The 27,244-nt window shown below is 35.1% G+C and overlaps 5 protein-coding genes across 7 annotated transcripts; 3 read left to right on the top strand and 2 right to left on the bottom strand.

The window, feature by feature from the left end:
• The first annotated feature begins 707 nt into the window (after positions 1-707).
• LOC111479387 (dynamin-related protein 5A) lies at positions 708-7,465 on the top strand. The gene is made up of 16 exons (XM_023124026.1): positions 708-1,018; positions 1,548-1,611; positions 1,700-1,807; positions 2,823-2,924; positions 3,256-3,306; positions 3,569-3,630; positions 3,958-4,048; positions 4,155-4,219; positions 4,429-4,623; positions 4,735-4,854; positions 5,061-5,131; positions 5,235-5,460; positions 5,848-5,898; positions 6,370-6,598; positions 6,792-6,931; positions 7,022-7,465. The coding sequence occupies exons 1-16, from the start codon at positions 890-892 to the stop codon at positions 7,148-7,150; spliced, it is 1,833 nt and encodes a 610-aa protein (XP_022979794.1). The 5' UTR covers positions 708-889; the 3' UTR covers positions 7,151-7,465.
• A 1,169-nt stretch (positions 7,466-8,634) lies between these two features.
• LOC111481290 lies at positions 8,635-9,723 on the bottom strand. The gene has a single exon (XM_023126718.1). The coding sequence runs from the start codon at positions 9,713-9,715 to the stop codon at positions 8,993-8,995; it is 723 nt and encodes a 240-aa protein (XP_022982486.1). The 5' UTR covers positions 9,716-9,723; the 3' UTR covers positions 8,635-8,992.
• A 5,653-nt stretch (positions 9,724-15,376) lies between these two features.
• Positions 15,377-18,868, top strand: LOC111480964 (F-box protein SKIP8-like). Of its 2 annotated transcripts, XR_002717962.1 has the most exons (4): positions 15,482-16,308; positions 16,674-16,870; positions 18,108-18,605; positions 18,746-18,868. XR_002717962.1 is itself a non-coding variant. In XM_023126215.1 (3 exons), exons 1-3 carry the CDS (start codon positions 15,823-15,825, stop codon positions 18,364-18,366), a joined length of 942 nt encoding a protein of 313 aa, XP_022981983.1. In that variant the 5' UTR covers positions 15,377-15,822; the 3' UTR covers positions 18,367-18,868. The 2 variants fall into 2 exon arrangements, 1 of the variants encoding a protein (XP_022981983.1); XM_023126215.1 differs by having other exon boundaries at positions 15,377-16,308; positions 18,108-18,868.
• A 288-nt stretch (positions 18,869-19,156) lies between these two features.
• LOC111481538 lies at positions 19,157-21,612 on the top strand. Of its 2 annotated transcripts, none has more exons than XM_023127016.1 (3): positions 19,157-19,521; positions 20,411-20,653; positions 21,477-21,612. In XM_023127016.1, exons 1-3 carry the CDS (start codon positions 19,277-19,279, stop codon positions 21,601-21,603), a joined length of 615 nt encoding a protein of 204 aa, XP_022982784.1. In that variant the 5' UTR covers positions 19,157-19,276; the 3' UTR covers positions 21,604-21,612. The 2 variants fall into 2 exon arrangements, with proteins under 2 accessions (XP_022982784.1, XP_022982791.1); XM_023127023.1 differs by lacking the exon at positions 21,477-21,612 and adding an exon at positions 21,227-21,466 and having other exon boundaries at positions 19,167-19,521.
• A 414-nt stretch (positions 21,613-22,026) lies between these two features.
• Positions 22,027-24,176, bottom strand: LOC111480622 (B2 protein-like). The gene is made up of 5 exons (XM_023125768.1): positions 23,225-24,176; positions 23,014-23,114; positions 22,762-22,845; positions 22,563-22,673; positions 22,027-22,453 (listed from the first exon to the last, which is right to left on the bottom strand). Exons 1-5 carry the CDS (start codon positions 24,006-24,008, stop codon positions 22,412-22,414), a joined length of 1,122 nt encoding a protein of 373 aa, XP_022981536.1. The 5' UTR covers positions 24,009-24,176; the 3' UTR covers positions 22,027-22,411.
• Positions 24,177-27,244: the final 3,068 nt, after the last annotated feature.

Here is a 27,244-nt window from a genome sequence, read left to right as displayed (position 1 = left end):
TCGAAAGTCCCCATTGAAAACGATATTGAGACAACGAATGGAATTGGAATTAGTCCATTGCTATGGATGTGCCGTTGAGAGGTGTGGAATGGTTTAAATTTGAATTTGAATGGGTTTTCTTATAAAGCCAAACACAAAAAAGGGCTTTAAAGGGAGTGGTGGAGCCCTCCAACGGTTCAAAATATTTGAATCTTGGCACCCTTCTTTAACATTGGTTGACTTTGACTATTTTAATTATGTCTTTTTATATGTATAAAAAATTAAATGTAAATTAATATTTTGTAAGTTTAATTAATATACAATCAATTTTACTAAACGCTAAGAACAGTTGAAATTGCCTTGTAATCATTTTTTAATTTTGGGGAATATATTGGATTTTAAGTTTTTATTCTTCATAAATGAACTTTTATGAAATTATTCTTTTTACTTTTTATTTTTTATTTTCCTTTTCTTTTCTAAGAACCAAAATTTTTGGAAATTTTTTTATAATAATTTAAAAAGATATTTTTAAATGAAAAATATTTTTAGATATTAAAAAAATAAATAGTAGAAAAATTTATAGATTTAGATTAACAAAATTATTACTAAAAAAAGAGAATAATAATAATTCAAAATCTCAGTTTTTTTTTTTTTTTTTGAAATAATGCGCGTTACAAATTCTGAAGTATAAATAACGAGGTGTGTGCTTTCCACCGCCACTCCCATTTTTCCTCTCTTCATTTCCAATTTTTTCAAACCCGATTCTCTCTGTCTCTGCCGTTGGGGATCTGCCTGAGATCTCGGATTTTGAGTTTCTTTCATACGTCGTCGCTGCCTCTATCAATCGTCGGATCGAGGCCATCTGATCTGACTTCGTGTTGACGGATTTTTGGATCTTTGATTTCTAAAAATGGAGAATTTGATTTCTCTAGTTAACAAAATTCAGAGGGCCTGTACGGCTCTTGGTGACCATGGCGAAGCTAGCGCATTGCCTACTCTCTGGGACTCCTTGCCGGCTATTGCCGTCGTTGGTGGCCAAGTCTGTTTCCGATCTCTTCTCTCTTGTACTGTTTCATCTAATTATGCTTGCTCCCGTCTAATTCAATACTTCTTTAGCGATCTGAGCTGATGGTGGAGATTTTGGATTCAAATCTTCTTGTTCTTTTTTTATCCCTTCATCTTAATTAATTAATTTATTTATTTTTGTCATGGATGAAGAGTTTTACTACGTGGATTCTTAATGCGTAGGGTTTTGTTACTTAATCGTTTCGTTTCTGGTTTTACAGTCGTGTTTAATTTCTGGATCCATGTAATTAATCTAAAGTTCAGCCCAAGTATGGATGCGTTCTGTTTGGTAAATTAGTGTTAAATTGTTTCGAAACAAAGCATTTACTTACTCTGTACAACCGTGGTGTCGACGCGATAATTGGTTATAAGATTTTCTTGATCTTTTTGCTTATCAACTGAACGTCCCATGTGTTGCTATATGCCGATATAACTGGAGGGAGCTATAACTCTTAATCCAATGTCAAGCAGAAATAACCTTTCTCGTTCTTCCACTCTTACAGAGTTCGGGCAAGTCTTCAGTGTTAGAGAGCATTGTCGGCAAGGATTTCTTACCTCGTGGATCTGGTAATGAATGGAGAACTAAGACTTGTGACTAATAAAATGTGATGCAGCACTTTCTGGCTAATAGACTGATGTGCAAAATGCTTTACAGGTATTGTTACTAGGCGTCCTCTTGTCTTGCAACTTCATAAAATTGACGAAGGAAGCAGAGAGTATGCGGAGTTTCTCCATCTTCCCAGGAAAAGATTTACTGATTTTGGTAAGTTTCATATATTTACCTAATACTTCAATTTTGCTTGTCCTTGTATTTATTTATTTATTTATTTTTATGGTAAGAAACAAAACTTTATTACTAAAAAAACAGAGATGCAGTATGAAGACTAGGGATGAAATGCCTCCTTCCGGATAAATACTGAATGATTGGATTCCATTTCATTGTGTATTGGAAGGACTAAGGAGAAGTTCATGTCATAAGTGTTGGTAGAACCTCGTGTCAAAATCCTCAAACTTTTATTTAAAGTTCCCTCTATTGAGTTCCAATCAAATTACTTGCCAAAATTTTGGCTAAATTAACAAAAATACCAATGAACTTTGCACTTTATCTCAAAAATACCCTTGAACTTTCAAAAGTTTCAATAATACTTGTAAACTTTAAAAAAAGTTTAAAGATATTAGTTTGGATGGAAATCGTTAATACTTTGTTTCAAAAGTGTTTAAAAAATACCCTTCAACTTTCAAAAGTGTTTTAAAAAAACCCTTAGAACTTTCAAAAATTTCATTAATACCCTTAAACTTTTATTAGAACTTACAAATTACCCTCATTTTTTTTTTTTTTTTGAATAAGTTCAAAAATATCCTTACCTCATTTTAAAATCACTCAAGAACTATTAAAAGTAACACTTATATTTAAACTTTTTTTTTTATTATCGTTAGTATGTGTAGATAAACCATTTATCTATACTCCATATTTCATTTCCCTCTTCGATTTCCTTTCTCTCATTTACACTTATGACTCAACAATTTCTCATTTTTTATTTTTTTTCTCGCTTTTTTAATACCTTCTTAATTACCTTATTTCACTCCTCAATCTCTAAAACAGTCTCAATTTCTTTTTTTTTTTTTCTCCTCTTAAATATCATAACTTTAAATAAAAAAGGAAGAACTCTCTCATTTATGAGCATTTCTAAACATGAGTATAATAAATTTCAACACTCAAATAGACATTTTGTTTATCTAACCTTTATCTTATTGCATGATCAACTATGTTCTTGCAGTTGCTGTTAGGAAGGAGATTCAAGATGAGACAGATCGAGAGACTGGTCGCTCTAAACAAATTTCTAGTGTCCCAATTCATCTCAGTATATATTCTCCCAATGGTAGGACAAGTATTTGATTTTTGTTTTTCTAATACATCCTTTGGAACATCTTCTGTGGTATAGCATGAATTTCTTTTTTCATATCAATGGTTAACTGACTTTCTTTCGTCCAAGGCTTGTTTCAATCTAGCAGGAAAAGCGTTTGCTAATCTTACTTCATGAAGTTCTATTTTATTTTCGAAATTGGGTTTGACAATGCAACCTGGAAATATTAACAGATTGATTTTGCTATATTTTTTTTTTTATTGAAACTCATAAGATACATTTTAGTAATTCATACACCTTCCTTATATCTCATCATATATATTCTCGGTATTTCAAATCTTTGCAGTTGTAAACTTGACACTTATTGATCTTCCTGGGCTTACAAAAGTAGCTGTCGGTAAGTCATTTTTGTCTCTACAATCTTTCATGTAAGTTGTACATGAGTAATTTTATCTGATTTGTCCATCCATGGAAATTAATGTCCATTTATTGAATATCTTTGAGAACCTTTCATAGTTAAGTTTTCCTCGGAAACTTTAGAACAGCCAAGAAAGATCAACTTATTCGGCTTTCTTTTTCTCCTTCTTTTATTATAGTTTAATTTTGTCATCTTAGCAATTTCATGGCTGACAACTTATGTATTCTCTCGTGAAATTCAGAGGGACAGCCAGAAAGTATTGTTCAGGAAATTGAGATGATGGTTCGATCCTTTATTGAAAAGGTAAGATTCAATAAATAGTGACTACTGGTTTGGGTTTAATCATCTATTATAATTTGTTTTTATGCACACCAATTTTTATTTCTTGAAAAGTCTGTTTTTTTTTTTTTGGGGGGGGGGGGGGGAATNGAGTTTTTTGTACAGTCTATGGATGAGTTGAACACATCTAACTTTTGTCTTTTACATTTTTGGCGGAACAACATATATCCTCACCTGTGAAGCTGCTACATATGTTTTGTAACTTTGAACTATTTTTGGTTATACTCCATTGTCAGTTGAAGGATGAAAATTCATTCTGCTTATTAATTTGTTTTCTATGCTCTTATGCAGCCTAACTGTATTATACTCGCAATTTCACCTGCCAATCAAGATTTGGCTACATCTGATGCAATTAAAATCTCTCGTGAAGTTGATCCTACTGGTAACTCCAACATTTTCAAGTTGTTTGTCACAAGTCATTGTTTTTTTTTTTCAAAGAAAAATTGTTTTGCATGCTTTATGTTAGCCCTTTGCTATATTTCTCTTAGGGGAGAGGACTCTTGGTGTGTTGACAAAGATTGATCTCATGGACAAGGGAACCGATGCTGTTGATGTAAGTTTTTTTAACTCCCTCTAGTGTAGGCATAAATTACCTTAATTATAAAGGCCCCTTTATAAAGACTAAGTAAAAAAAAAAAAAAAAAAGTTGTTTTTTTGCCCCTCAGAGAATTGGTATTTGAATATTTTTTCCCTTGATTTGATGGATGTATAGAATTTTCCTATTGTATCATGTATCTAAATCACATTCTTTGCGTTTCTCAGATATTGGAGGGCAAAGCTTACAGGCTAAAGTTCCCTTGGGTTGGTGTTGTGAATCGTTCACAAGCGGATATCAACAAAAATGTTGACATGATTGCAGCTAGGCGTAGGGAGCGTGAATATTTTGCTAATACTCCAGAATACAGGCACCTCGCTAATAGAATGGGCTCTGAGCATCTAGCAAAGGTCCTTTCAAAGGTAAGTTTGCAATTTGTTTCATCTAATCTCTTATTTTTCTTTCTCCCTTTGTAAAGTGGTATATTGTGGCTATTAATGTTTGACTCTTTGTAATTGCTATGTTAATCTCAGCATCTAGAAACAGTAATCAAGTCCAAAATCCCTGGCATTCAAAACCTTATTAACAAGACCATTTCTGAACTTGAATCGGAACTAAGCCGTCTTGGAAGGCCTGTCGCAAATGATGCTGGAGTAAGTTTCTTGAAGTTCAATGGCTTCCTCTAGTCTATTGGTCCTAAACCTATCTTTTAGGGTCCGTTTTTATTGTTTTCATTTTACCTGTTCTTGCTGGATATCTGCTTTAGGTTCAGTAAAATGGTTGTGGATTGTTAAATACGTTCCTTCAGTTACCTTCTCTTATGCTGAGAGTTGATTGTCTTTTTTTCGCTAAATGCCAGGGAAAACTATACATGATTATGGAGATTTGTCGTGCTTTTGACCAGAATTTTAAAGAACACCTCGATGGCGTGTATGTTTATGCTTCCCTTGTTATCTTTTGTAATGTGCAATGCTACCTCCTCCATGTCTTTTCTATTTTTCTTAAGCAATTTCATATTCTGGTTTCTCTACAGGCGTCCTGGTGGTGATAAAATTTACAATGTCTTTGATGACCAACTTCCTGCTGCTCTGAAGAGGTTGCAGTTTGACAGGCAACTGTCTATGGAAAACGTAAAGAAGCTTATTACAGAAGCAGATGGATATCAACCTCATTTAATAGCTCCTGAACAAGGATACCGTCGTCTTATTGAATCTACTTTAGTTACTATTAGAGGCCCAGCTGAGGCATGTGTTGATGCGGTATGCACAGAACGACTTGGAACTACATTGGAATATATGAATTTATCCTTATATCGATGCATGAGGTTATAGCTGTTAGAAGATGTTTTTTCACATTGAAAAGTTGTTCTTGGCTTCTTCGATCTAACAATTCTTCTCGTCTGTGTCCTCAATGGATTGGTTACTGGCTGCTGTGTTACAAGCATACTTTTATTTTAGCATTTACATCTTTTACATGTTTTAAAACTTTTTACTTCTCTCTTTTTTTAATCAAAGATCACCTGATGCACTATAATCTATTATTTAACGTATTTTCCCATTATCAGATCAGAATTACTGCCATGGTTTTAAAATCTATTGGATCGTCATCATTCTTCATGTTTGATATCTTTTTGCCTCTAATTTCAGGTTCATGCCATATTGAAGGATCTGGTCCACAAAGCTATGCTCGAGACCCTAGTATGTTTTTGGACCTTGCATGTTCCATATATTTCTAGTCTGTGTCATGCCTCAGTGTTGGTTTGGTTGTCTCCAACTTGAACTGTTTTGCATGGAATTTGGTTGATTTACATATTTTTTTTATCTTCTTGCCCGAAAATATTCATTCATGAGGAATTTAAACTTACTAGTGTCTGAGGGAAAGGTCAAACAATGTTTAGTAAACATTTTATCATGTGCCATATTTATCTTTCCTCCCATCCTTTGTCATAATATATTTTACTATTATAGCTAGATTGAACTTTGAAATTATAGTCCTTGTTCAAATTTGATTTGAGCTGCTTTATAAGGATCGGAGCCTGTCATTCTTATTTTTCATTCCTTAGTTGGCAATACGTAAGCAAGGCTGATGAAAATCTCCCCAGTTTCTGATTTATAAGATTATGCTTTTTACTTGAATCTTGTATATAAGTATTGTTTTGCTGCTTTCAGGAATTAAAGCAATATCCTGGTCTTAGAGTAGAGGTAGGAAATGCAGCTATTGAATCGCTTGAAAAAATGAGGGAGCAAAGCAAGAAAGCATCACTTCAGCTTGTAGATATGGAGTGCAGTTACCTGACAGTTGATTTCTTCCGGAAGCTTCCTCAAGATATAGAGAAGGGAGGCAACCCTACACATTCAATTTTTGACCGATATAATGACTCGTATCTAAGGCGTGTTGGTAAGTCCTCAAGTATATGATCAAAAATTTTTTACCATCCAATTCCTTTTGTTGCACATTCTATGATTTTTATCCAAGGCTTGTTTGGTAACAATCAGCCTTGTGTCACAGGTCATTCTGCTTGTTTTTTAACATGTTCAAGAGAATCTAATATAATCTATCAATGAAATGTTATTTCTTTTTGCATATACAGGAACAACGGTGCTTTCTTATGTCCATATGGTTTGTGCAAGCCTACGGAACTCGATTCCAAAGTCCATTGTTTACTGTCAAGTACGGGAGGCCAAAAGAAGCCTCCTCGACCACTTCTTCACCGATTTGGGAAAACTAGAGGTAGAGCAATAATCCCTTCTTCCCATATGATCAAACATTTCATGTCTGCTTCCGTCTACCCAAATTACACATTTTCTATTTCCTATGCAGCAAAAGCGCCTATCCTCATTATTGAATGAGGATCCAGCGATCATGGAGCGGCGTTCTGCCCTAGCAAAGAGGCTCGAGTTATACAGAAGCGCACAAGCAGAAATCGACACCGTTGCTTGGTCAAAGTAAGGATTGTATCGTGTATAATAATATCTTCTGTATTTTTTGGAATCTGGAGGGAAGATGGCAGCACAATTCTTTCATTCATACATTATGGGGAAGAAGGTTAGCAGGAAAAAGTGCCGATTTTGTTGTATTAATTTTACATTAAGAGTGGTTTTCTCCATCTTTCAACCCTTGATGATATGAATACCCATATCTAGATTACGATTACACATATTATATGAAGAAGTAATCTGTATTGTTCTGATTTGTTCTGAATTAATTGTGTTGTTTATCTGGGAACCTTTTCTCCGAGTCAGAAAACAGGAGAATCTTCTCTTTTGGCGATGGATCTTATGCTGAAACACAGTCGGCAAAGGTAAGCAAAACATTTAATTGTTAATCTTAATCTTATATTATAAGCTAAAGTTTTATGTTAATATAGATTTTTATTTTGGATCTTCATTAAATGTAGCATTTTATCGTTAAGCCAGATATTAAGTGTTCATGACATTTTCTTTGCTTAAATACCCTTAATTTCTTACGTTGCGTTTAAAATTTAAAGAAGATAAGGTAAATTGTGTGGATGAAAATTAGGGAAAAGTGGCCCACTTCCTCAATCAAAATGTCAAAAAAAAAAAAAAGCAGAATTCCCGAATCCCAAAGCCCATTATATTTCCAGCCCCTCCACTGTCCATTATTATACTCTGGGCCCCATCTACACCCATCTCTTCCCTTCTCCTCTCTCATCGCCGCCGCCCACCGTCGTCTCCGCCACCCCTTTGGTCGGAGAGCTTTTCTCTCTATTGCCGTCTCGATTTCCACCCACAGTTGCAGCCAAATTTGAAACTTTTATTTACTCTGACCAAACAGTCCCCACTCATTCAATTTTCTCTCACTCACCTTCTCCACAGTGAAGATAAGTTCAAACGAATCTGAATTTCAGTAAACAAAATTGAAACTTTTTAAAGATTAGAATCTTAGCCTTAGATTATCGTTTATTTTACTAAGCATAATCAAATAGATAAGCTCTTGTTAATAACTAATTATAAAGTTTAAAGTTTAGTAGTCTACCCACATTGATTCAACTAAAGAAAAGCCTCTACTCATTGAAAAAGAATTTCATGTTTGATTTTATTCTATTTTAGTTTCAAAGATTCACATTAGAAATATATTTATTTAATTATTACTTATCATTATTTAGAAAATAATAATTCACCAATTCCCTAATTCTTGAAACTCTACATGGCATCAAGTACTTATTTAAATTATATTTTTATTTCGTATTTTTAGGTCAGTACAAAATGTCTGGGTCCAGAGAAAATGAAATAATTCAAAACAATAAAAATTTTAATTCAAGAAGGACTAAGATGAAGACCCAAATAAATCCAACTACCTAACGTCAGTATTCAAATCCTTAGCCAGATGCAACTTTGAATTAATGATAAACTTTGCTTAGTGACCAATCTGTTTAACTGAAAAAAATATAATAAAAAAAAGTCCAAAGAAAATGAGTACAATCCCACTTTGTTCTTTGTTTCAATTGCAATCATCCTTTGTTCACATCAACATTCCTTTATGGCCATAGATTTATCCTTAGGAATCAAAATTAGGTTCATTACCCTAATAAAAAAAACTCACAAATCCACAAAAATAAAAGCGATTTCTGATGAATTTCAGTGCAGAAACAGAGCTTAAGCCAAAGCAAAATCTAAGATCAGATCACTCTACAATTCAATTCCACAAATGGCTCATGGATAGAACTCAAAATCTTTTTGGAGTTTTTTTTTTTCTTCTTTTCACTTTGAGTATGAGAATTTAAACACTTAACTGACCAAATTTTCCGGAACTAAACAAGAAGAAGAAGAATTAGCAGTGGAAACCTAACACAGATCCATCACTTACAGCAATGGCGACTCTGCAACTCAATGTGGCCTCCACATGGTGAGTGAAGAAGTGCAATACCCTAACCCTACCGGCCATATCCATCTTCGATTCAATCTCCAGTGTCGGTCCGATTCTGTACCCGTTCATTCCCTCCGAGTAAGTCGGTCCCGCTCCGATGGCAGTGACCGGAGCGGCCAAGGGGAATGACTGGACAGAGAAGGTCGCTGCCATGTACTGCGTCTGGCCGGAGTCGATTTTCCCGGCAGGAATGAACATGAATCCAATTTGGGAACCAGAGTAGAGGAGCTGGAGTGAGCTGTCATAGTGAGAGAAAGAGGCTTTGTTAGGGTTTCTGACAGAGACGTACTGAGAGAAAGTGAAATTAACGGTGCCGTTGGCAACGGAGAAGGACGGCAACTGGACGGCGGAGACGGCGATCTTTGGATCCTGAGGCTTAAAGACGGTGAAAAAGACGATGAGGACGACGATGATGACAAAGATTAAGAAGATCGTGGCGACTATACAGGACGCCAAGTTTGTGCGACCTGATGGCGGGTGGTGGTCGTGATGTTTCCTCATGGCGGTGCTTACGGCGGAGAGGGGAACGGATCTGGTTTTTGCTTCAGAGGAGAGAGAAAAGCGGTGTGTTTGGATGCAAAAAAAAGAAATATTGATAAAATGGTGGGTGAAAGGTAAAGAGACCATACACCGTGGAAAATGGACAACAGAAGTTTTATATATATATTATTTTATTTTCAAAGAAAAACTTTGTTAAAAAATTTATATTATTTTCAAACTTCCAACATTTTTTTTTTTATTAAAATGTTTAGATTAAGACAAATAACAATATTTAAATAATTTTGTATCCTCACTGGTAATATTAATTTTTTACAAAATTATTAGTATTATTTTAAATAATGGGGAATTTAGGGATATGTTTTTTAATTTACTAAAAAAATATTATAAATTTTTTTATTTTTTGAAAAAAGAATTAAATATAGTATTTTGGGTTCTAAATTTCAAGGGTGAGGCTTGTATTGTGTTCTTGGATTTTGGGCTTTAAATGTTTGGTTCTATTGGGAAAAGAGTTGGAAAAATGATTGGAAGAGTTCCAATTAATCATACTTAACCATTAAGATAAACCCTATTAAGGATTATATTAGTAATTGGTTGCCATAAATTTGGGTTTTAAATTGGTTTAGTTTGTGGGTTTGTGTTTGATAAAATTAATTAACATAATTAGTGGAATTTCCTTACTTTATATAAATACAAAATTAATTAATTAATTTAAATAGAGATACTACACGAGCATAATTCAATAAATAAGACATTTATTATATTCTCTAAAGATATTCTTAAATTATAGAAATGGACGAAATAATTTTAAAATAAAATAGTTAGGAATGAAAATGTTATTTGCATATTTCCTTACCACACATACTCATTCTGGAAGATAAGAATATGCTTTAAACTCGAAAGTTTAAGGTTTTACCTATCATAGCGTTTCTAACACTTAGGTGAGTATTACTTTTTAGGTCAAAAGTTTGTTACGGATCAATGAATATTTTTTTTTTATTGGATCGTCGAGTTTTTATTTTTTTTATTTTCTATTATCTTATGTCGATGCATGAATCTAACCGATAGGACTCGAGGTGGTGAGCCAACATCCCAAATCTTAATGTAGGTTCGATTGTGTCCTGCACAAAGATGACCTAGTATCAATAGTGTTGTTCCTAATATCCTTTTATGCATACTCAATGACGTTCTTGAGTTGAATTTAGGATATGTTGTGTATCTTTTGTGGAAGTTTGCTTTCTAATGTGAATCTTTCTGTTCTTGGTAGTCAACACGCTCCTTGACTCAACTTCTAAACCTTAAGGAGCGTGTTTTATCTCTTTAAGTAGTTTGGGCCCTTCGAGGCTCTCCGTTTGCTTTGGGAGCTACGCTTGTGTACATGCACTTGAATGAGTGGAACAAAATTTATATGCCCCTATTGTTTGGTATTAAATGAAAATTAAGATTTAAAAAAACCCAAAATATGATTTTTTTTTTTTTTTTTTTTTAAGGGTAATTTTTCCTATTTTATTTTATACTTAGTTCAAACCGTTATCTTCCCGCCTAATTCAAGCACAATCTCTCTCTGAATGTGAAATTAATGGAGCTTAATCTGCTAATTGCCCTAATCTTCCTCCTCATTTCCATCATTGGTCTTCAATCAACAGCTCTGCTAAACCCTAAAGATTACAATCATTTGGCGCCGAGCTCTAATGGCTTCACAGTCCCTCCAAATTCATCTTTTCCGATTTCCCCCGCCGCTCCGCCTCCGTCGAATTCTCTAGTCCCCGCCGTTTTCATCATCGGCAACTCTACATGCGAGTGCGGCACCAAAAATTTACTTGGTACCTTTGCTCGCGCCCATCACCTTCCCTATTGTCGAGATTTCGACTGGAAGGTTTTGTAATGGAAGAATACCCGTCGATTTTCCTGGTAATGTTAGTTTAGATTTTTGATATTTTGTTTGTTTATGATTTGATGTTTAGTCATTTATTTTAGGTTTGATCTCTGTTTTTTGTTCACTCCGTCTCGTGATTTCTGAATTTCCGATTTGATCTTTTATTTCTCTTTCGTTTTAAATTTCTGGATGGTCATTTCGCCCTGCGTCTTGGACTACCGTTTGTTCCGAGTTATCTTTGGCATGCCGGAACGGTGGAAGATATGATTTAAGGAGTGAATTATGCATCAGCTAGTGCTAGAGTTATCTTCACTAGTGGATCGGAATTGGTACTTCTTTTTCTTCAATTTCAACAAGTTGTATCAATTGATTAAAATCATCGAGAAAAGTTCTAAGCAAATGGATCAGTTTCAAATCAAATGACCTAGGCTTCGATAACTGGATTGAATTGTTCAATTATTTCCATTTCTTTCAGCATTTTAATGTTCATTTATAATCTTACGTTGATTTAGATGGTAGATATCATCGCAGTTATATGACTTTTAACATTATCCGCCAAGGAGATGGAATTATAAGTCGGTATTATGGTTTATATTTCTCATACTCTCTTGCCTTTTTGAAATGTGATTTTTCACAGGGCCAACACATTTTCTTCACTCAGCAAATTCAGCAATTTATGAACACTTTTCAGCAGAAGGCTGCTGCCTATCACATTTCCCGCTCAGTCTTTTACATATCTATTGGAATCAACGATTACATTCATTACTATCTGTTTATCATATCTAGCGTGCAAAATGTTTACCCTTGATAGAGTTAATCAATTTCTGGCAACCACAATCAGACAGGAAATCAAGGTGTGATTTGATTACATATTTCTTATTGTATCAGTTCGTTAATCTAAGCTGGAATAAAAGACAAGTACATATAGCCATTAGCCATGATTCCATCTCAAACCTTCAGGATATTGTTTTTATTCACATTATAATTTTTCAAAAATTGTGCTCTTGAATCATTTTAGATATTAGCCATTAACCCTATATTGCATCTTGGGTGCTGCTCCTCCCCTGCTTAAGTTAGATTTCTTTCTATAGTATCTTCTGTTACCAGTCTTGATGTATCAATTGTTCATAAACTTCCTAAAAGATTCTGTATTCGTGGTCCAGAACTTGTATAACATGAATGATAGAGAATTATTGTAATGGGATTGGCACCTGTTGGCTGTGCTCCTTACGACCTATGGCTATACGGTAGTGAAAATGGAGAGTGTATTGAAGAGATAAATGACATGGTTGTGGAGTTTAACTTTGCCATGAGATGCATGGTTGAGGAGCTCGGCATGGAAGTGCCTGATTCAAGTATTATCTTCTGTGATTTGCTTCAAGGTTCAATGAATATTCTGAAGAACCATGGAACTTTACGGTGAATGACAATCTAACTTCCTTTCATTCCCTCTGCGATGAATTGAATTCGCGTCTCATTGTGTCATTTTGTTTTCATCTAGGTTTCAATGTAACTACTGATGCTTGTTGTGGGTTTGGTCGCTACAATGGTTGGATCATATGCATCTCACAGCTTATGGCTTGCAAAAATGCTTCTAATCATATTTGGTGGGATCAATTCCATCCAACTGATGCAGTGAATGCCATTCTTGCAGATAATGTGTGGAATGACCTCCATACAACAATGTGCTATCCTAAGAATTTGAAGGAGGTGATAACTCTCAAGGGCCAAATGATACTCTGAACAGACTTGTCCATTCACAAAGCTGCACATACAATTCAACATAATACCCGGTACCATCCAACCCTTTCACAATTCATATTGTCTTTGTCTATTTGTGAATAGAAAGCAGTGATAGATAAATGGACTAGTAGAATTTCAAATGCTATGCTTGCTTTATAAAAGTATGGTGGTGCTCATTTTGTGATTGATGGGGATTGAAATAAAATAATTGCTTTTATTTTGCTCCAGTGGTCCAACATCTACTATATAAATCCTCTGCAGTGTTTGACCTTGGGAGGAACTAGTGTAATCCATTAATCGAGATGAATTAACCAAACTGAGCAAAAGGGTTGACAGGACAGAAAAATATTGTAGGTTGGTCCTATTATTTTGTTCAATTATCAACCAAATGCTGCATGTTTCTAGCATGTGGAGGTTATAGATTCAGAAGGTAAAAAGAAAAGTTTATAAATAAGATTCTTCACGTGTCTTGATATTTTGGATCACAGAATAAAGTTAGATAATGTGGGTATTTTTTTTAAATGAAGGTATTTTGGTTTTTAGATAATGTGGATCCGATTATAGTTTAAATACGATATTAATTACCATCTTAAAAATTAGGTTCAAATCTTATTCATTTTTGCTAAACTAAAAAAATAGAGTATTTTTATAAATTCCTAACCGTGTTTTTTAATTTGGATTTATACACATCTGCAATGTTGAGCTCACCAAAGAAAAGAAGGTTTGTAGAAGGTATGGCTTGACCCTGAAGACAATATGCAGTACATTATTTGAAAATCGTGCCATTTAATAAGTTTGATCTACATGGTCAAGTGACACCATTATAAATCAACTTGATTGTAGATTCAGTACATTATGTTGTAGGTTGACAACTTGAAACACATTACCACAGTTTCAGGTTTATAGATTTTTTTTTTTTGTTTTTCCTACCACAGTTGGCAAAAGTGGTTCTATTAGGCGTTATTTTGTGATCAATTGCCAATTGAAGTACTTTTCTATAAACTCCTTGGCCTGAGGGTGGATATCTATCTTATATCTTTTTTGTATCGGCTTACCAGCCTTGGGCTCTAAATGAAATTGATTTCTTATCTAAGAAAAATATTATCTGCAGAGACTATCACAAGTTGTATTTGGTTGGCTTGATGATGAATCATACATGTTTGAGCGGCAACCACAATTACTTCACCGTCTTCAGGTTTGCTAATATTGAACTCATCTTTCCCTTTTAGATTGCTTTTTTTTCTTTCTTTCTTTCTTTCTTTCTTTCTTTATCCTCTGGAACTTTTAACAAGAATGCGCTCATCCCTTTGTAGGTTTTACTTGGAGGCAGGGCCGCAGAAGAGGTCATCTATGGACGAGGCACATCAAATGCATCGTTTAGCTATCTTGCCAATGCTTCATGGTTCGCTCGTGAAATTTTAAGAATGTTAGGTAAGTCCTCGATTTCAAATTGCTTGCTTTTTTTACTTGCACTGACTACCCTTGGTGTCATTAGCTAAAATGGATGGCTGCTTCTATTCCATAGTTGTAATTTGGAGAATCCCATGGTGATACATTGGGGAACCAATCACCACCATGGAGGAAGAACGAGAACGAGAACATGATTTCGAGTACGTTGCCATTTCTCAGTCGACAAGTGAAGCTTGAGAAGGATGCAAAATCTGTATGTTCTTTGTTATGACCTCTCATTGTCATGCCTCTGTTCTTGCAGTGGCTGCTCGCTTTTTGCCGTTTTGCATCACTTGAATTGAGATGGGAAAGATTGTCAAATTATGCTGTCTCTAAAGAGCTTGAAGCTTGCAAGAGAGTTCTCTCTACAAAAATCATCTTTTTAAGCTCATGGGTAAACATTTTCAATTCTATTTTATTTGCATCTTTATATTTTTAATTATTCTATTTTTCCTACATGCTTACTGGTTTGTCATTAAAATATTGCATTAATAAAATAAAAAAAAAAAGATTTTAGTATAGAATAAAATTAAAATAATTTTGTTTATATAAAGTTGATGACTAAAATAGAATATTTTAAATTTGAAGATAGGATTATTTAATAATTACCTTTTTGTTATAAAAATTCATCCAATCCAAACGTATCTCACTTTTGATTTTTGTAATAGCATTCAAATAAATCAACATACTTTTTCATAACAAATAAAACAAAACTAGAATTAAGACCATACAGTATCTTAATTATGTCATTAATTAATGAAATTAAGCATACTGTTTTACTAGCAAGGAGCCGAAATTACGAAAATAACCCCACGATTAAATGACAGACAGAGAAGTTTCACACGTTGGATAATTTTCCCTTTTTTCTCGTCTGTTACGATACCGTTCACGGGTCTGGTCACTAACCCAAAACCTCCCCTCTCCGATTCAACTGAAATTCCGATTCCGTCACCGGAGTTCATTTCCACGACGTCATCTCCGGCGTCAGCCGACGCATTTCATGTTCCAAACTCCATAGTTGATTGTTTATTCTACGGTTTGGCTTCTTCTCTTGTCGACGGCGTGTTTACTGACCTCCCGCTGAAAACTGGACGCCATAGATTTTCTAGGGTTTCATGTTCTGTGAGGTTCAAAATCATACTCATACAGAGACTTTCATGTCTTCCGAATGGAGATTGCCGCTGCTGCCACCATTGCCTTGTGGTCCCAACCCTTTCCGATAGCTGCGATTGTTACTTTTCTTTGCTTTCTTCTCGCTCTTTTCGCCGCCGTTCGATTGGTTTCTGTTCCTTTTATTAGGAGGACGAAAGCGCTTCAATCGGAGGGCCTGGGTACGAGGAATTGTAATTGTACCTGTTCGCTTAACGGTGGTGTGGTTATTGGGGGTTTGGACCCCAGGGCTGAGGTAACTTCTTCGACCTGTACGACTATGCCTTATTTGAACGGTCGTGTAGTGGAAGTGTTGGAGAAGACGCCGATGGTTGTGACGGAGCGGCAGACAGGCGCCTCGATGATGGAACAGTTGGTGCCGGAGATTACTACGCACGCTCTTAGTTACTTGGATTACCCCAGCCTGTGCCGTTTGTCCATGACGAATTCGTTGATGCGCAAGGCCGCGAATGATGATAATGCCTGGAAAGCGCTTTATCATAAGGTATAGGTTAGGTTTATTCTTCTTTTGTATGGTTTTCGTCTGAACTGCTGGAGTTGCGGTAATTTTTTTTTTCCTTCTGGAACCGAGGTAGAAACACGACGGGATTTCAGAATTGTGTACTTGGCAATTTGTTAAGAACTCTTGTTACCATCGTCTCGTCTACATTCATTCAATTACTTCAGCGTCTTCTAGTAATTCTGGGGGGAAACGAATTGGCTGTATTTTTATCATCGTTCCAGTTTATGGCTTGTGATCACAGTTCTTGGATTGACAGGAGCTACCTCTGTTCTTTGTTTGTGTACTGTTCTGGATGCTTAAATCTATTTCTCTGGGGCTAAAAGAACTTTTTCCATTAAATCTTCTAGGACTTCTCACTGGAACAGGATACTGTGACTCCAATTAACGGGTGGAAGGCGTACTATGCTGCAACAAGAACAATTATGAACATCAATGCCCAATTCTGTAGCATCATCAGAGAGAGGTCCCTTCAAGCGATGAGTCATTTTTGGTTAAATGCAGATTATGTGAAGTGTATTCATGCCTCAGGAGAATTCTTTTCCGGGTACTTTCCTCATTGTCTCTCTCTCTCTATATAAATTTTGCTATATTTTTTGCCATGAAATCTGACAACACGTCTGACATTTGTTTATTTCAAGACTTGGGAGCTCGCATATATGACCCCTTTTTGTTGTCTCACTCGTCAGATCTTTACATATTTTAAGCATTTTTTTATTAAGAAGAAGGTGATATACAAGGGATTATCAGAAATGACATGAGCCAAATTTGGGTGCTAATGGCTATCTGATTACTGTCATGAGCCAAATTTTTGAAAAATCAAAAAATAGTTTTTAAAAACTTGTTTTGCCTTTTATAATTTTGGCTAAGAATTCAAACATTTTTTTTTTTTTAAGAAATGTGAAAACCATAGTAAAGAAATTGCAAGGGAACAAACAAAATTTTCAAAAACAGAAATCTAAAATTAAAATTGTTATTAAATGGCCAAGTTTTTAGTAGTTTTGTTCTATAGAGCATTTGAGGACAATAATTTATTATCAATGTTGAGGCCGGCAATAGACCTTAACCTCGTGTCTCATTGTCACTTGATAAAGCAATTTTATGAGACTTCGGATAAAGGGCCAATATGTGCGTAGGTTGCCTCAACTATTTGTGGTAGACCGGTGCTGCATTATGGGCTTTGTTCTTTTTGAATCTTGCTGTATCTAAATGTTTCTTGTGGGAAAGATTTTGCCATGTGCATGGTTAACTACATTACATGATTAATGCTGCGTTTATTTACTTGGCCTTCTAGGACAAAAGCAAATGTGTTACGTTAGTGTGAAGCTATGAGGAATAAGGATGTAGAATATATCCATTAATTTGTATTAATCTTCTAACTTCAACTTAGACTAGATGATATATTATTATACATTGACTTGCATAAACTTCGGCATGTCAATTGGTAGACCTGTTGACATGGGTTAACCCCACATCAATTTCATAACGCAGCTTCAGCACAAGGAACTGATAAGGTGGAACTTTCCTGATAATTTCGCAAGTAACCTTTGCGATCAACAAAGACACACTAATTTTAGGGGTGAACTATGTTGAAGGGATTGATTATTGAACCTGTCACGTTGCTATGTCTAGATGGTATGATATAAACAATTTATTGTGAAAGGCTATGTATGTATGTTATTTTATGCAATTACTCTATGAATTCCTATTATATGTTGAGTTAAAGCTTTCAAATAAATTCATATAATCTAGTACTTAACATGTTGGGGTTTTCCTTTTAACAGGTATAACGCAGTAATTCAAAGTTGGCAGGTTGCATTTAATTGGGAAGAAGGGATTAATTTTCAGGTCCGCGACGTACGGGCTCGTGTCCTAACAGACATGGCTTGGGTTAGCATGAAAACCTATGTCGACATGGATACAGGGCCATTCAATGTGACTAACGTCTATGAGTACCATAACGGTCGATGGTACATGGTGCATCATCACAGCTCAGTGATGCTTATTGTTGGGGATGTGGAAGAACAAATGGTTCATGGGTAACAGAGCAAAGATAGAAGAGAAGAAAACCATGAAAATATAGAATTACTAGGTCAAAGATAGGTGATGTCTGGTAGCAGAAGCAAGATTACTTCTTAACAGCACCACCAGAATCAACTGTTCGAACCTCAGTTTTGCTTGAGCTATGTTGATTGCTGCGCCCTTTTTCTTTCAATGTTCTGGTCCCTAATTCTTTTGTTGGTTCAGAGGTTTCAGGAATGGAATTCAATCCTGGGAATGAGGTATATGATGAGTTTTAGAAGTATTTTTGGTTGGTTTGGTTCATGCTCAAATGGCTGCTGCATGTGTTTAAACCAATGAAGGATCATCCCCATTATCTGTACTTTAATTTCTTGATCGATTGACTGCTACACTTCGACAGGTAGATGACTTGTTCAATAACTTATGTGTAAAGAAGAAAGGATAAGCAACTTTGGATGAGACTCTATTGCAAATGTGTAAGATTTTCTATTCAGAAACGCCCAATGTTAAAGCATGATGGGGGGTAATGCCTGTTGGTTAAATGGGGTTTTGCATCAAATCTACTTTTTTTTTGGTTAAATTAGAAATGCCCCCTATGTTTCGATGAATATTAGAATTTTGACATTATGATTTGATTAAATGTTAATGTCAATGGAATTTTATTTTATGGAAATGTTATAAATACATATTTTATAATTTTATAAAAAAAAATTAAGATACTTAGGAAAATATTGGGTCGTCTCCCAATTGGAGAAGGGCTGTCTCACTTGGCTGCCCACGGGCTTCTTTCGCAACGCAAATTGAAAACAAGGTAGAAATTATAAATTGGAAAATGGAAATTCCCAATCGACTTGGAATTCTGTGAACCTCTAATTCCCCACCGGAGCAAAGAATATCCGTGCCCCCGTTGTCTCGTGTCCACCACGCACAGATGGGCACTGCGCTTCTCTCAGTTCCTGCGCCTCAGCGAGCTCCATTCTTCCACTCCTCCTATGCAACCTCTCCAAGATGGTCTCATGGACCCAGAACTTCACTCAGATTTTCATCATCTAGGGGCGTCAGCTTCCTCTCTTCCTCCTCTTCTTCTGCTTCTGTTGTAGATGAAGAAACAAATTCTTCTCCTCCAGACGACCTCTCTCTTCAGTCTGAATCAGACCCCGATGCTTCTTCGTTCAGGTATTGATGATTTGATCCTTCGTCGCCCTGTTTGCAAGATTCTGATGATAGAACGGTGATTTTGATAACTTTAATTCCATGGTGGTTCTGTGTTCGTTTATTGGATTACATTTATGTTTTCTACTTGAGGGTGAGCGAATTTGAGAGCGACCACGTCATTTATCTACCTTCGAGAACTGTGTTATAAATAGAACACTCTCCTCTTGAAGTTTGGATTGAATTACTCCAAATGATGCTAAAGGATGGAGGAGCTCTAGCATTTGGTAAATAAACGAGGGTGAAAATTCTAGTTGATGAGTATTGCTCTAGTTGATTATCATCCATAAAACTTCCTTTGAATTTTCGGTTTGCCCCTTGACTATCCATATGGATGCTCATGCTCTAGTTGAGAAGTTAAATATGTCCTAAATTTGAAATAGTCACCTTAAGAGGGAAAACATGCGCCAATTTTCCTTGTTTCTCCTAGGAACTAGTTATACAAACAAGATGTGGGAAGAACAAAATAACCTCTAAGCTCCCTCTGCTCATACTCAATCCTATTGGTGTAATCAGCTGAGAACAAGACTTGGTTCAGCATTTAAAATCAGTATCACCCCACCATGACTGAATGTTTCTCTATTTCGCTTGTTCTTGTACATATTATAGGCCATGTATTTCAGTGTGTAAAGGACATGAATTGAATCAGTCCACAATGCAGAGTGAAATCTAGTTGAACGGTTCATTTCAAACCACACCTGGGGTCTCTTGAAACCATCAATTTAGATATATTCAAGTCATTTTCACTTAGAATGTTATGATCTGAATTTTGCCTGCCTTAAGTTATAATAATGATGGTGCCAACGATATGGCTTAGAACAATCTTGTTTTCTCTTTCATTTCTTATCAACAGAGGGTGTAAGGCCTGTGGAAGGGAAGAAATTGAGAGGGGATGCAATGGTGATGGAAGGATACAAGGTGGCATTGCAACAGTCCCAGGTTTTGGTTGGTGGCCTATAAAGGCATACAGGCCTTGTCCTGGATTTGTAGCATCCGGTGGCAGATATAAGCGGCGTGGACAAAGCATGGACGAGGTTACATCTGGAGGAGCAAGGAAAGAAGCCTCTGCTGATGCTGGCAGAAAGGACTCGTCGAGGTACAAGCCAAATATCCCTTTCCTTATGAAGTAAATTCACATGTTTATATACTTTCAGAACTTGTAATGTTGCAATCTAACATTCTGCTCGTGTACTGACTTGCAAAATGACCAAACTGAATGCTTGATACCAATTTTATGAACTTGCTCACACTATAGGGATAAGAATATAGCCGTCAGTTTGGCGAAAATAGCTTCTCCCATTTTTCTTTGGTTGGGAGAAATGAAAGTATTATCTCATTATCAGAGTACTGTAGGAGAGCAAGGGCATCTCGAAATGGCATGGTTGCTTTCATAACTGGTTTCTGGGTTGTCAGTAAAATTCTCTTGTTAGCTTCATTTTGTTCTCATTATTCTTATCTGCCTGATAGTAAGAGAAGGTAGAGCTGTTAGGATTAGGCATCAAAGATTGAAACCATGATGTAATTTCCCTAATGTGACCAAGTTTCTTGTTATCATTGTGGTTTAGGATTTCCCCAGTTGTTTTTCTTGAATTTCCTTCATGTTTTACTTTGAGTTTCTAACTTTTAATGATACCGATTCATTCACTTTTCGGTACGTCGTTTTGTCCAGCAAGAAAAAGTCGGCGAAGGGGTAACATAGGCAAGCTTACCCATCCACAAGTTGATACACAAACAGGGAGGGAATGAAGGATGGATGATGTAGAATTGGTTTCATGGAAATACTAATGTGAAGGGGTGAGAACTGAACAACAAATTCTCACTTCTTTAGGCTTCTGTAACATCAGAATGCTGCATTTAAAGCACAGAAAATTTTCCAATCCATGGTTTGTTTGAAGCATATGAAGATTCATTCTTTGCAGGATATTTTGTTTTCCAGTTCCTAACGGATGCCTTGTTTGTTCTCTCATGCCTGCTTCTCCCAGGAATATTTCACCAAAGCAGTTTGATTTCAACAAATTTGAACTAGAAGTTGGTATGAGCAGGTGATGATACATAGGAGAAGACTTTTCTTCTTCTTCTAGAAACAAAGAATCTGAAAGGAACATTGTAACTACTCTTATTTTTATCAAAATTTCACCATCAAAACATATTTTAAAATACCCATTATTATTTATAAGAAAAAACAAAGCAATTTGAAATGGTCAAGAAATTGGTGGCAGATTTTGAAAGTTATGTAAATTTGACAAACAAATGTTGAAAAAGATGTATCAACAAATCTTAAATTTTGATGCATTCATCCAACCACCCAACCAAATTTTATGGCTTGGAAAAATCAAACTTTGGAAGAAAAAAAAATCTTCATGAAGAAGGCAAGAACCAATACCCACATACTCGAAGATCGATACCGATACCCACATACTCGAACATCGATTCTAACATGACGAAATAATGATTTAATAGACCATTTCTTAAACGTTAAAGATAAAATTGAAACTTTAGGACGAACACAAAGTTCATCTCTTACAAGATCATACAATATCCAGAACTTCAAGCATTTTGTTTTCAACCTCAGAATTGAAGTAATACAAAGACATGTTTATTATTACAGTACTGAGTTCAAACTTTTTTTTTCCAGTTTCAGTAACTAAGTATTGTTTGTGTACTTTTTCATTCACAACTCAACCAGCTAACAAACACCAACCAACACCCTCTATACTAACATTTATAACCTTAGATGACATGATGTTTCTTCTCAACTCCCAAAACTTACGGATGCGTTCTTACGATCGTCGTCGTTGGTAATACTGTTGATTAATTCGAGTAAAGCTTGTCGTATACGTACTCTTTCTGTCGTTCAAGAGAATTTTTCTTCAAATATATCCAGCAGAGAAAGTGCCTGCAAATTTCACAGAATGAGGGTTAGAGTTGTTGAGCATTTCATTGAGCTACAAATCGCGATCGAATCGTCGTGTTCTATTGATGTTCGATCTCGAAGGTGCAATTACCTCTGAAATGTTGAGTTCAAGGCGGAACTTGGGGCCATCATAGTGGTGAAGGATTGGTCTGAAAGAGTCCTCTTCCAGTGGCTCACATATCTTCCTAGTCATAATTCTTACCTGTTTCATTCAAACAGTTTTCTTTTAGCTTAGATCTGTGGAAGTCAGAAACTCAATAAGGTTCCAGACAACAACACAAGAACATTACCTGTGCTGGGAATCGAGATTCGCCCGGAGTTTTCTTGTCTTCCCACGCAGTTGGATCGATGTTTGTCCCTCCAAAACTTGCAGCCTGGAAAGATAGTTCATATAGTTTCAAAATAAGTAAACAAAACAGACATGTATTGATATTCAAATTAAGAGCTCCCAACAAAACAGACATGTATTGATATTCAGATTAAGAGCTCCCGATTGAAGCCATGTATCTAGCAGAATTGAAACTAATTTAAAGGAGACACACCTCAAAGATTCCATGGAGTTGGTGGGTAGAATAGTTGTAAAGGAAAATAGGCAACCCAGGAGTGATGGCCCTCACTGAATCTCTGTATCTTGGAGGCAGACCTAAACATTGATTCAACAAAACAAAGGGGACAGGACACAGATTCATCAAGCTATGCAAAAACAAAGCAGACAGATAATCAAAATTGAAGAAAAGGAGAAGGGAAGCTCACCGAAAAGCTGCCTCTTGAGATTCTCTTGCATTGTATCATTGTTGCAAACAAAGATATATCCACCGACAGTTTCATGTCTTGGCAAAGATTCAGATGGAGGAAGGGTTTTGAATCTCTTGTCCAAAGCATTCTTGTTAGATTCCTTGTTGTTATCATTGGTGTTTTCACCGCTGTTCTTCTTGTTACTGTTCTTCTTCCCAGTTCTTCCTCCATTTTCTTCTTCATACTTCCCACTGTTCTGGTAGTTCTTCAGATTCACAAAACTGTTAGTGTTATAATTCCCAATTTTGGAGTAAACCCCTTTGTTAAACCCTCCGTTAATACCCTTTTGAGCTCCTCCAATCAGAGGATCAACCCCCATATTAGCAGAATTAAGCTTCCACCCATCATTGAAAGAATTGAAATCAGACCCCCCCTTAGGCTTAAAGCTATTCCACCCATTATCAAACATGTTGAGTGCATTCTTTTCAAACCCAGATGAACTCAGATTGCTACTGCCGCTGCTATTGCTCCAATTCATAAGATCAGAAGCAACACTCGGCTTAAAACTATTCCATCCATCCTTCAATCGATTGACATCAGAATCAGACACTTCAGGCTTAAAATTAGTCAACGAATTTACCTCTCCGCCACTTCGAACATCGAAATTCCTCCTCTCCTCATGCCTCTTCGACACAAACGAATTGCTCCAAATAGAATCGTTGAGCGAAAGGTTCGCGAGATTCCCAGTTTGCAGTCGAAGCTGGTCGCTGAACTGCCTAAACGATTGCGGGTTAGTCTCCATTTGCGAATGAAAAACAGCCCCAAACTCAAAGAAGCGAAAAACCCAGACAGAAAATCAGGAATCGAAAGAGAAAGGAGAGAGAAATGAAGAAAAGGGCAGAGAGAAAAGGAGTTAAATAGAATGGGTATTTGGTAAGGCAGAGGAAATTTCGAAGAAGGAAGAGGGGATTGCGTGTGGAAATAAAACATGGGTAAGCATTGATTAAAGAAAAGAAGAAAGGTTAGAGTAGTTGAGCCAATGAGAATGTGACTAATGGAAAGCCGCGTAATCGAGGAGAGAGTGGGGGACACTGAAAAGGATGGAGAGGGAAGGTTTTTTCAAAGCATTCTAGAAAGGGCTGAGATCCCAAATTCCGCCATTCATTTGCTTCGTTGCTAAGCTTTTTGCTTTCTTTAATACAAAACAAATCTTTCAAAAATAGATAGTTCAATACTAAAGATTAGTTGGATGACTCTATTGGTAGTCTCAGCATAGTATAATAATCCTCATTTGTGTGCCAACTACTACGAGATTATGCTATCATATTATGTTGACCCATGTAAATTTAGACAAGTTTTCTATTAGAGGATAGTTAGAAACCTCTTAACAGCCACCACATAGTTACCTGATGACACTACATATCGTATGCATCAAGGGCACGATCCTAAGTCTGCCAACTTCTATAATACAACTCACTATTAGGAGAGTGGCCCTGTGGTTCACTACGAGAGGTTAGTTAAGTAAACCCCTTACGCAATAAGTTGATAGAAGAGACTCATCATAAACCATAAAGAAAAAACAAAGCTTCCAATTACATTATTCATATGGTATTTCTTAATTACTCAAAATTAAGCAATTCAACGTGATTTCAATCCCTTAACATGGTCCTTAAACCAAATTAGGTAATTTAATCACATTTCTATGCTATTCCTTAATATGCAATATCCAGGTCAAAGTATTCCAAATACTGGAATGACTATTTTAACCCAATTATAAGTGAAGCATTTAATTATTATAGGCTTTAATTAATTACTTAAATTTAATTAACAAAAGTCTGGATTGTTTTCAATTTTAATTTGATAACAATAATTTAATACTGGCCATTGACCAATTCAACCATTTTGTACAATAAAACCCTAAAAGGGTACATTTGGAAAAGTATTACGTGGACAGAAAATCGTATCTAAAGTTTTAAAAGATAATGCATTATTGAATCAAGTTTCAAATTTTGACTTTTTTTAATAAATAAATATATTTAACGGCAGCTATATTAAAAAATTAAAATTAAAAAGAAAAAATAAGGCCAAACAATCACAAAACACGGCCTTTCATATCCAAGCTTGAGGCTCGGAATCCAAGCCTCGCGAGGTTTGGGATCCACCCAGCGACCCACAACATGGCCTTTCCTACATTACTCCGGCCCACACGCCTCCTTGCAGCCCAAGCCCATGCAGCGGTGCCTCAGCAATAAGCCCAATAAAAATTGAGTTAAGATCCACTAAGCCCAATACTTCGATCTGTTGTAGTCCAATGAAGCCCAATGGGCCCAGCCTTTCCACGTCGGACTACTCCTCAACTTCGGAGGTGCATAACAAATCAAGAAGTGAATTAAAAAGATTTAAAAATTAATCATAATAGAAACATTGATACAAATAATTAATGATAGATCTAGATCGAACAAAATAATTATTAATAAAAGTATTTAATTTTTTAGAAAAAAAAATTATAAATCATTTTATTTTAATTAAATATTTATTACTGATGTTTAAATTTTAAATTATTGATCTATCCTATTGTTAATTAATCGTCTTTAAGTTGATAAGTTATTTAAAATTATTTTTATAAAGTCAATATACAAAAAAAATATATTCAATTTTACCTATTTCTATTTATCTATCTAATATAGTGAATCACATCTTTGAAAATACCCGTTTTTATATATTTTTTAAAAATATTAATTTTTACAAATATTATTCAGTTATCCATTTATTACCTTTTCATAAGCTAATATTACCACTTTAAATTACATGAGACCCATGACATGGCATGCTACCTTTTGTCTCCTACAAAAACATATACTTCATTAAATTAATTAAGCCTTTGTCCCCCAAAAGTAATTAAAAAAAAAAAAGAAAAAAAAAAGGTTTAGTTCGTTCAACCTACCTCTCCCTCTTTTGGCGAAGAGGTTCAATGCATGAATTTCAAAATAAAATAATAAAATAATAAATTAATTAGCCCATTTTTAAATCAACAATTAGCATGTCAAAAGGTCGATGATTTAATATCTATCTCAACATTTGCACTCTTCATTCATCTGGTTGACGTAAATTGTGAAGGCAAACGATTACTAATTTATAGTTTTTATTTATTTTATCTTTTAGAAGAAGAACGAGCCTAAGAACGAATATTTTTCACGTGGAAATATATATATATATATATATATATATATATATATATAAACTGAGAAATAAAAATGGTCCCTAAGGCCTCTCTATGTCTTCCCATTCAAAATTTATATATTATTTGTTGAAATTTCTAAGATTAATTAAATTAATGTTAACTTTTAACACCGACATTAATTTAAAAAATATTTTTTATTAACAAAAAAAAAAAAAAAAAAGAGTAAAAGTAAAAGAAAAGCGAGTCGGGTTGGTGATGGTTACTGTGGTGGGTGCAGGTGAATGCATGAAGAAGCACATGGGGAGGCATCCATGTTGTTTCAAAACATTTAATCACACTCTCTAATCTCTCTTTATAATATTTTAATTTATCATTATTCTTCTTTAATCTCTCTCCTTCTTTTCTTTTTATTATATTTATTCTAATTTGGATCTCTCCCTAAAACTTCCTTTTATAATATATAATATATCTTTTTTAATATCTCAATTACATATAATTATATATGTACACATGTGATTATGATTTACCTTCTTATTTTATAAATCATTTTATATACTTAATTTATGAATTTATTATTTCTTTAATCCGTTTTCAAAAAGTTAGGACACAAGTCATTAGAAAATTATTGTTTTTTTTTTTTTTAATTCGATTGGTTTTAAGATGGGTAAGAGTGAAAAGTGTCAAAATTAAACTTCATGAATTTAAACAAATGAAAGTGTCAAAATACGAATTTATAATTAAAGTTTAAAATGATATAAGCAGTATCACCAAAATTATATTTTCGACGTATAAAGTCATCATACATTACAAATATACATTAAATAAAGATTATTATATTGAATCTTTTTCTAAGTCCA

The sequence above is a fragment of the Cucurbita maxima genome, unplaced genomic scaffold (assembly GCF_002738345.1).
Source record: "Cucurbita maxima cultivar Rimu unplaced genomic scaffold, Cmax_1.0 Cma_Scf00001, whole genome shotgun sequence".
Lineage (NCBI taxonomy): Eukaryota > Viridiplantae > Streptophyta > Magnoliopsida > Cucurbitales > Cucurbitaceae > Cucurbita > Cucurbita maxima.
The sequence above is the reverse complement of the archived record's forward strand: the minus strand, read 5'-3'. Positions and strand labels throughout refer to the sequence as shown.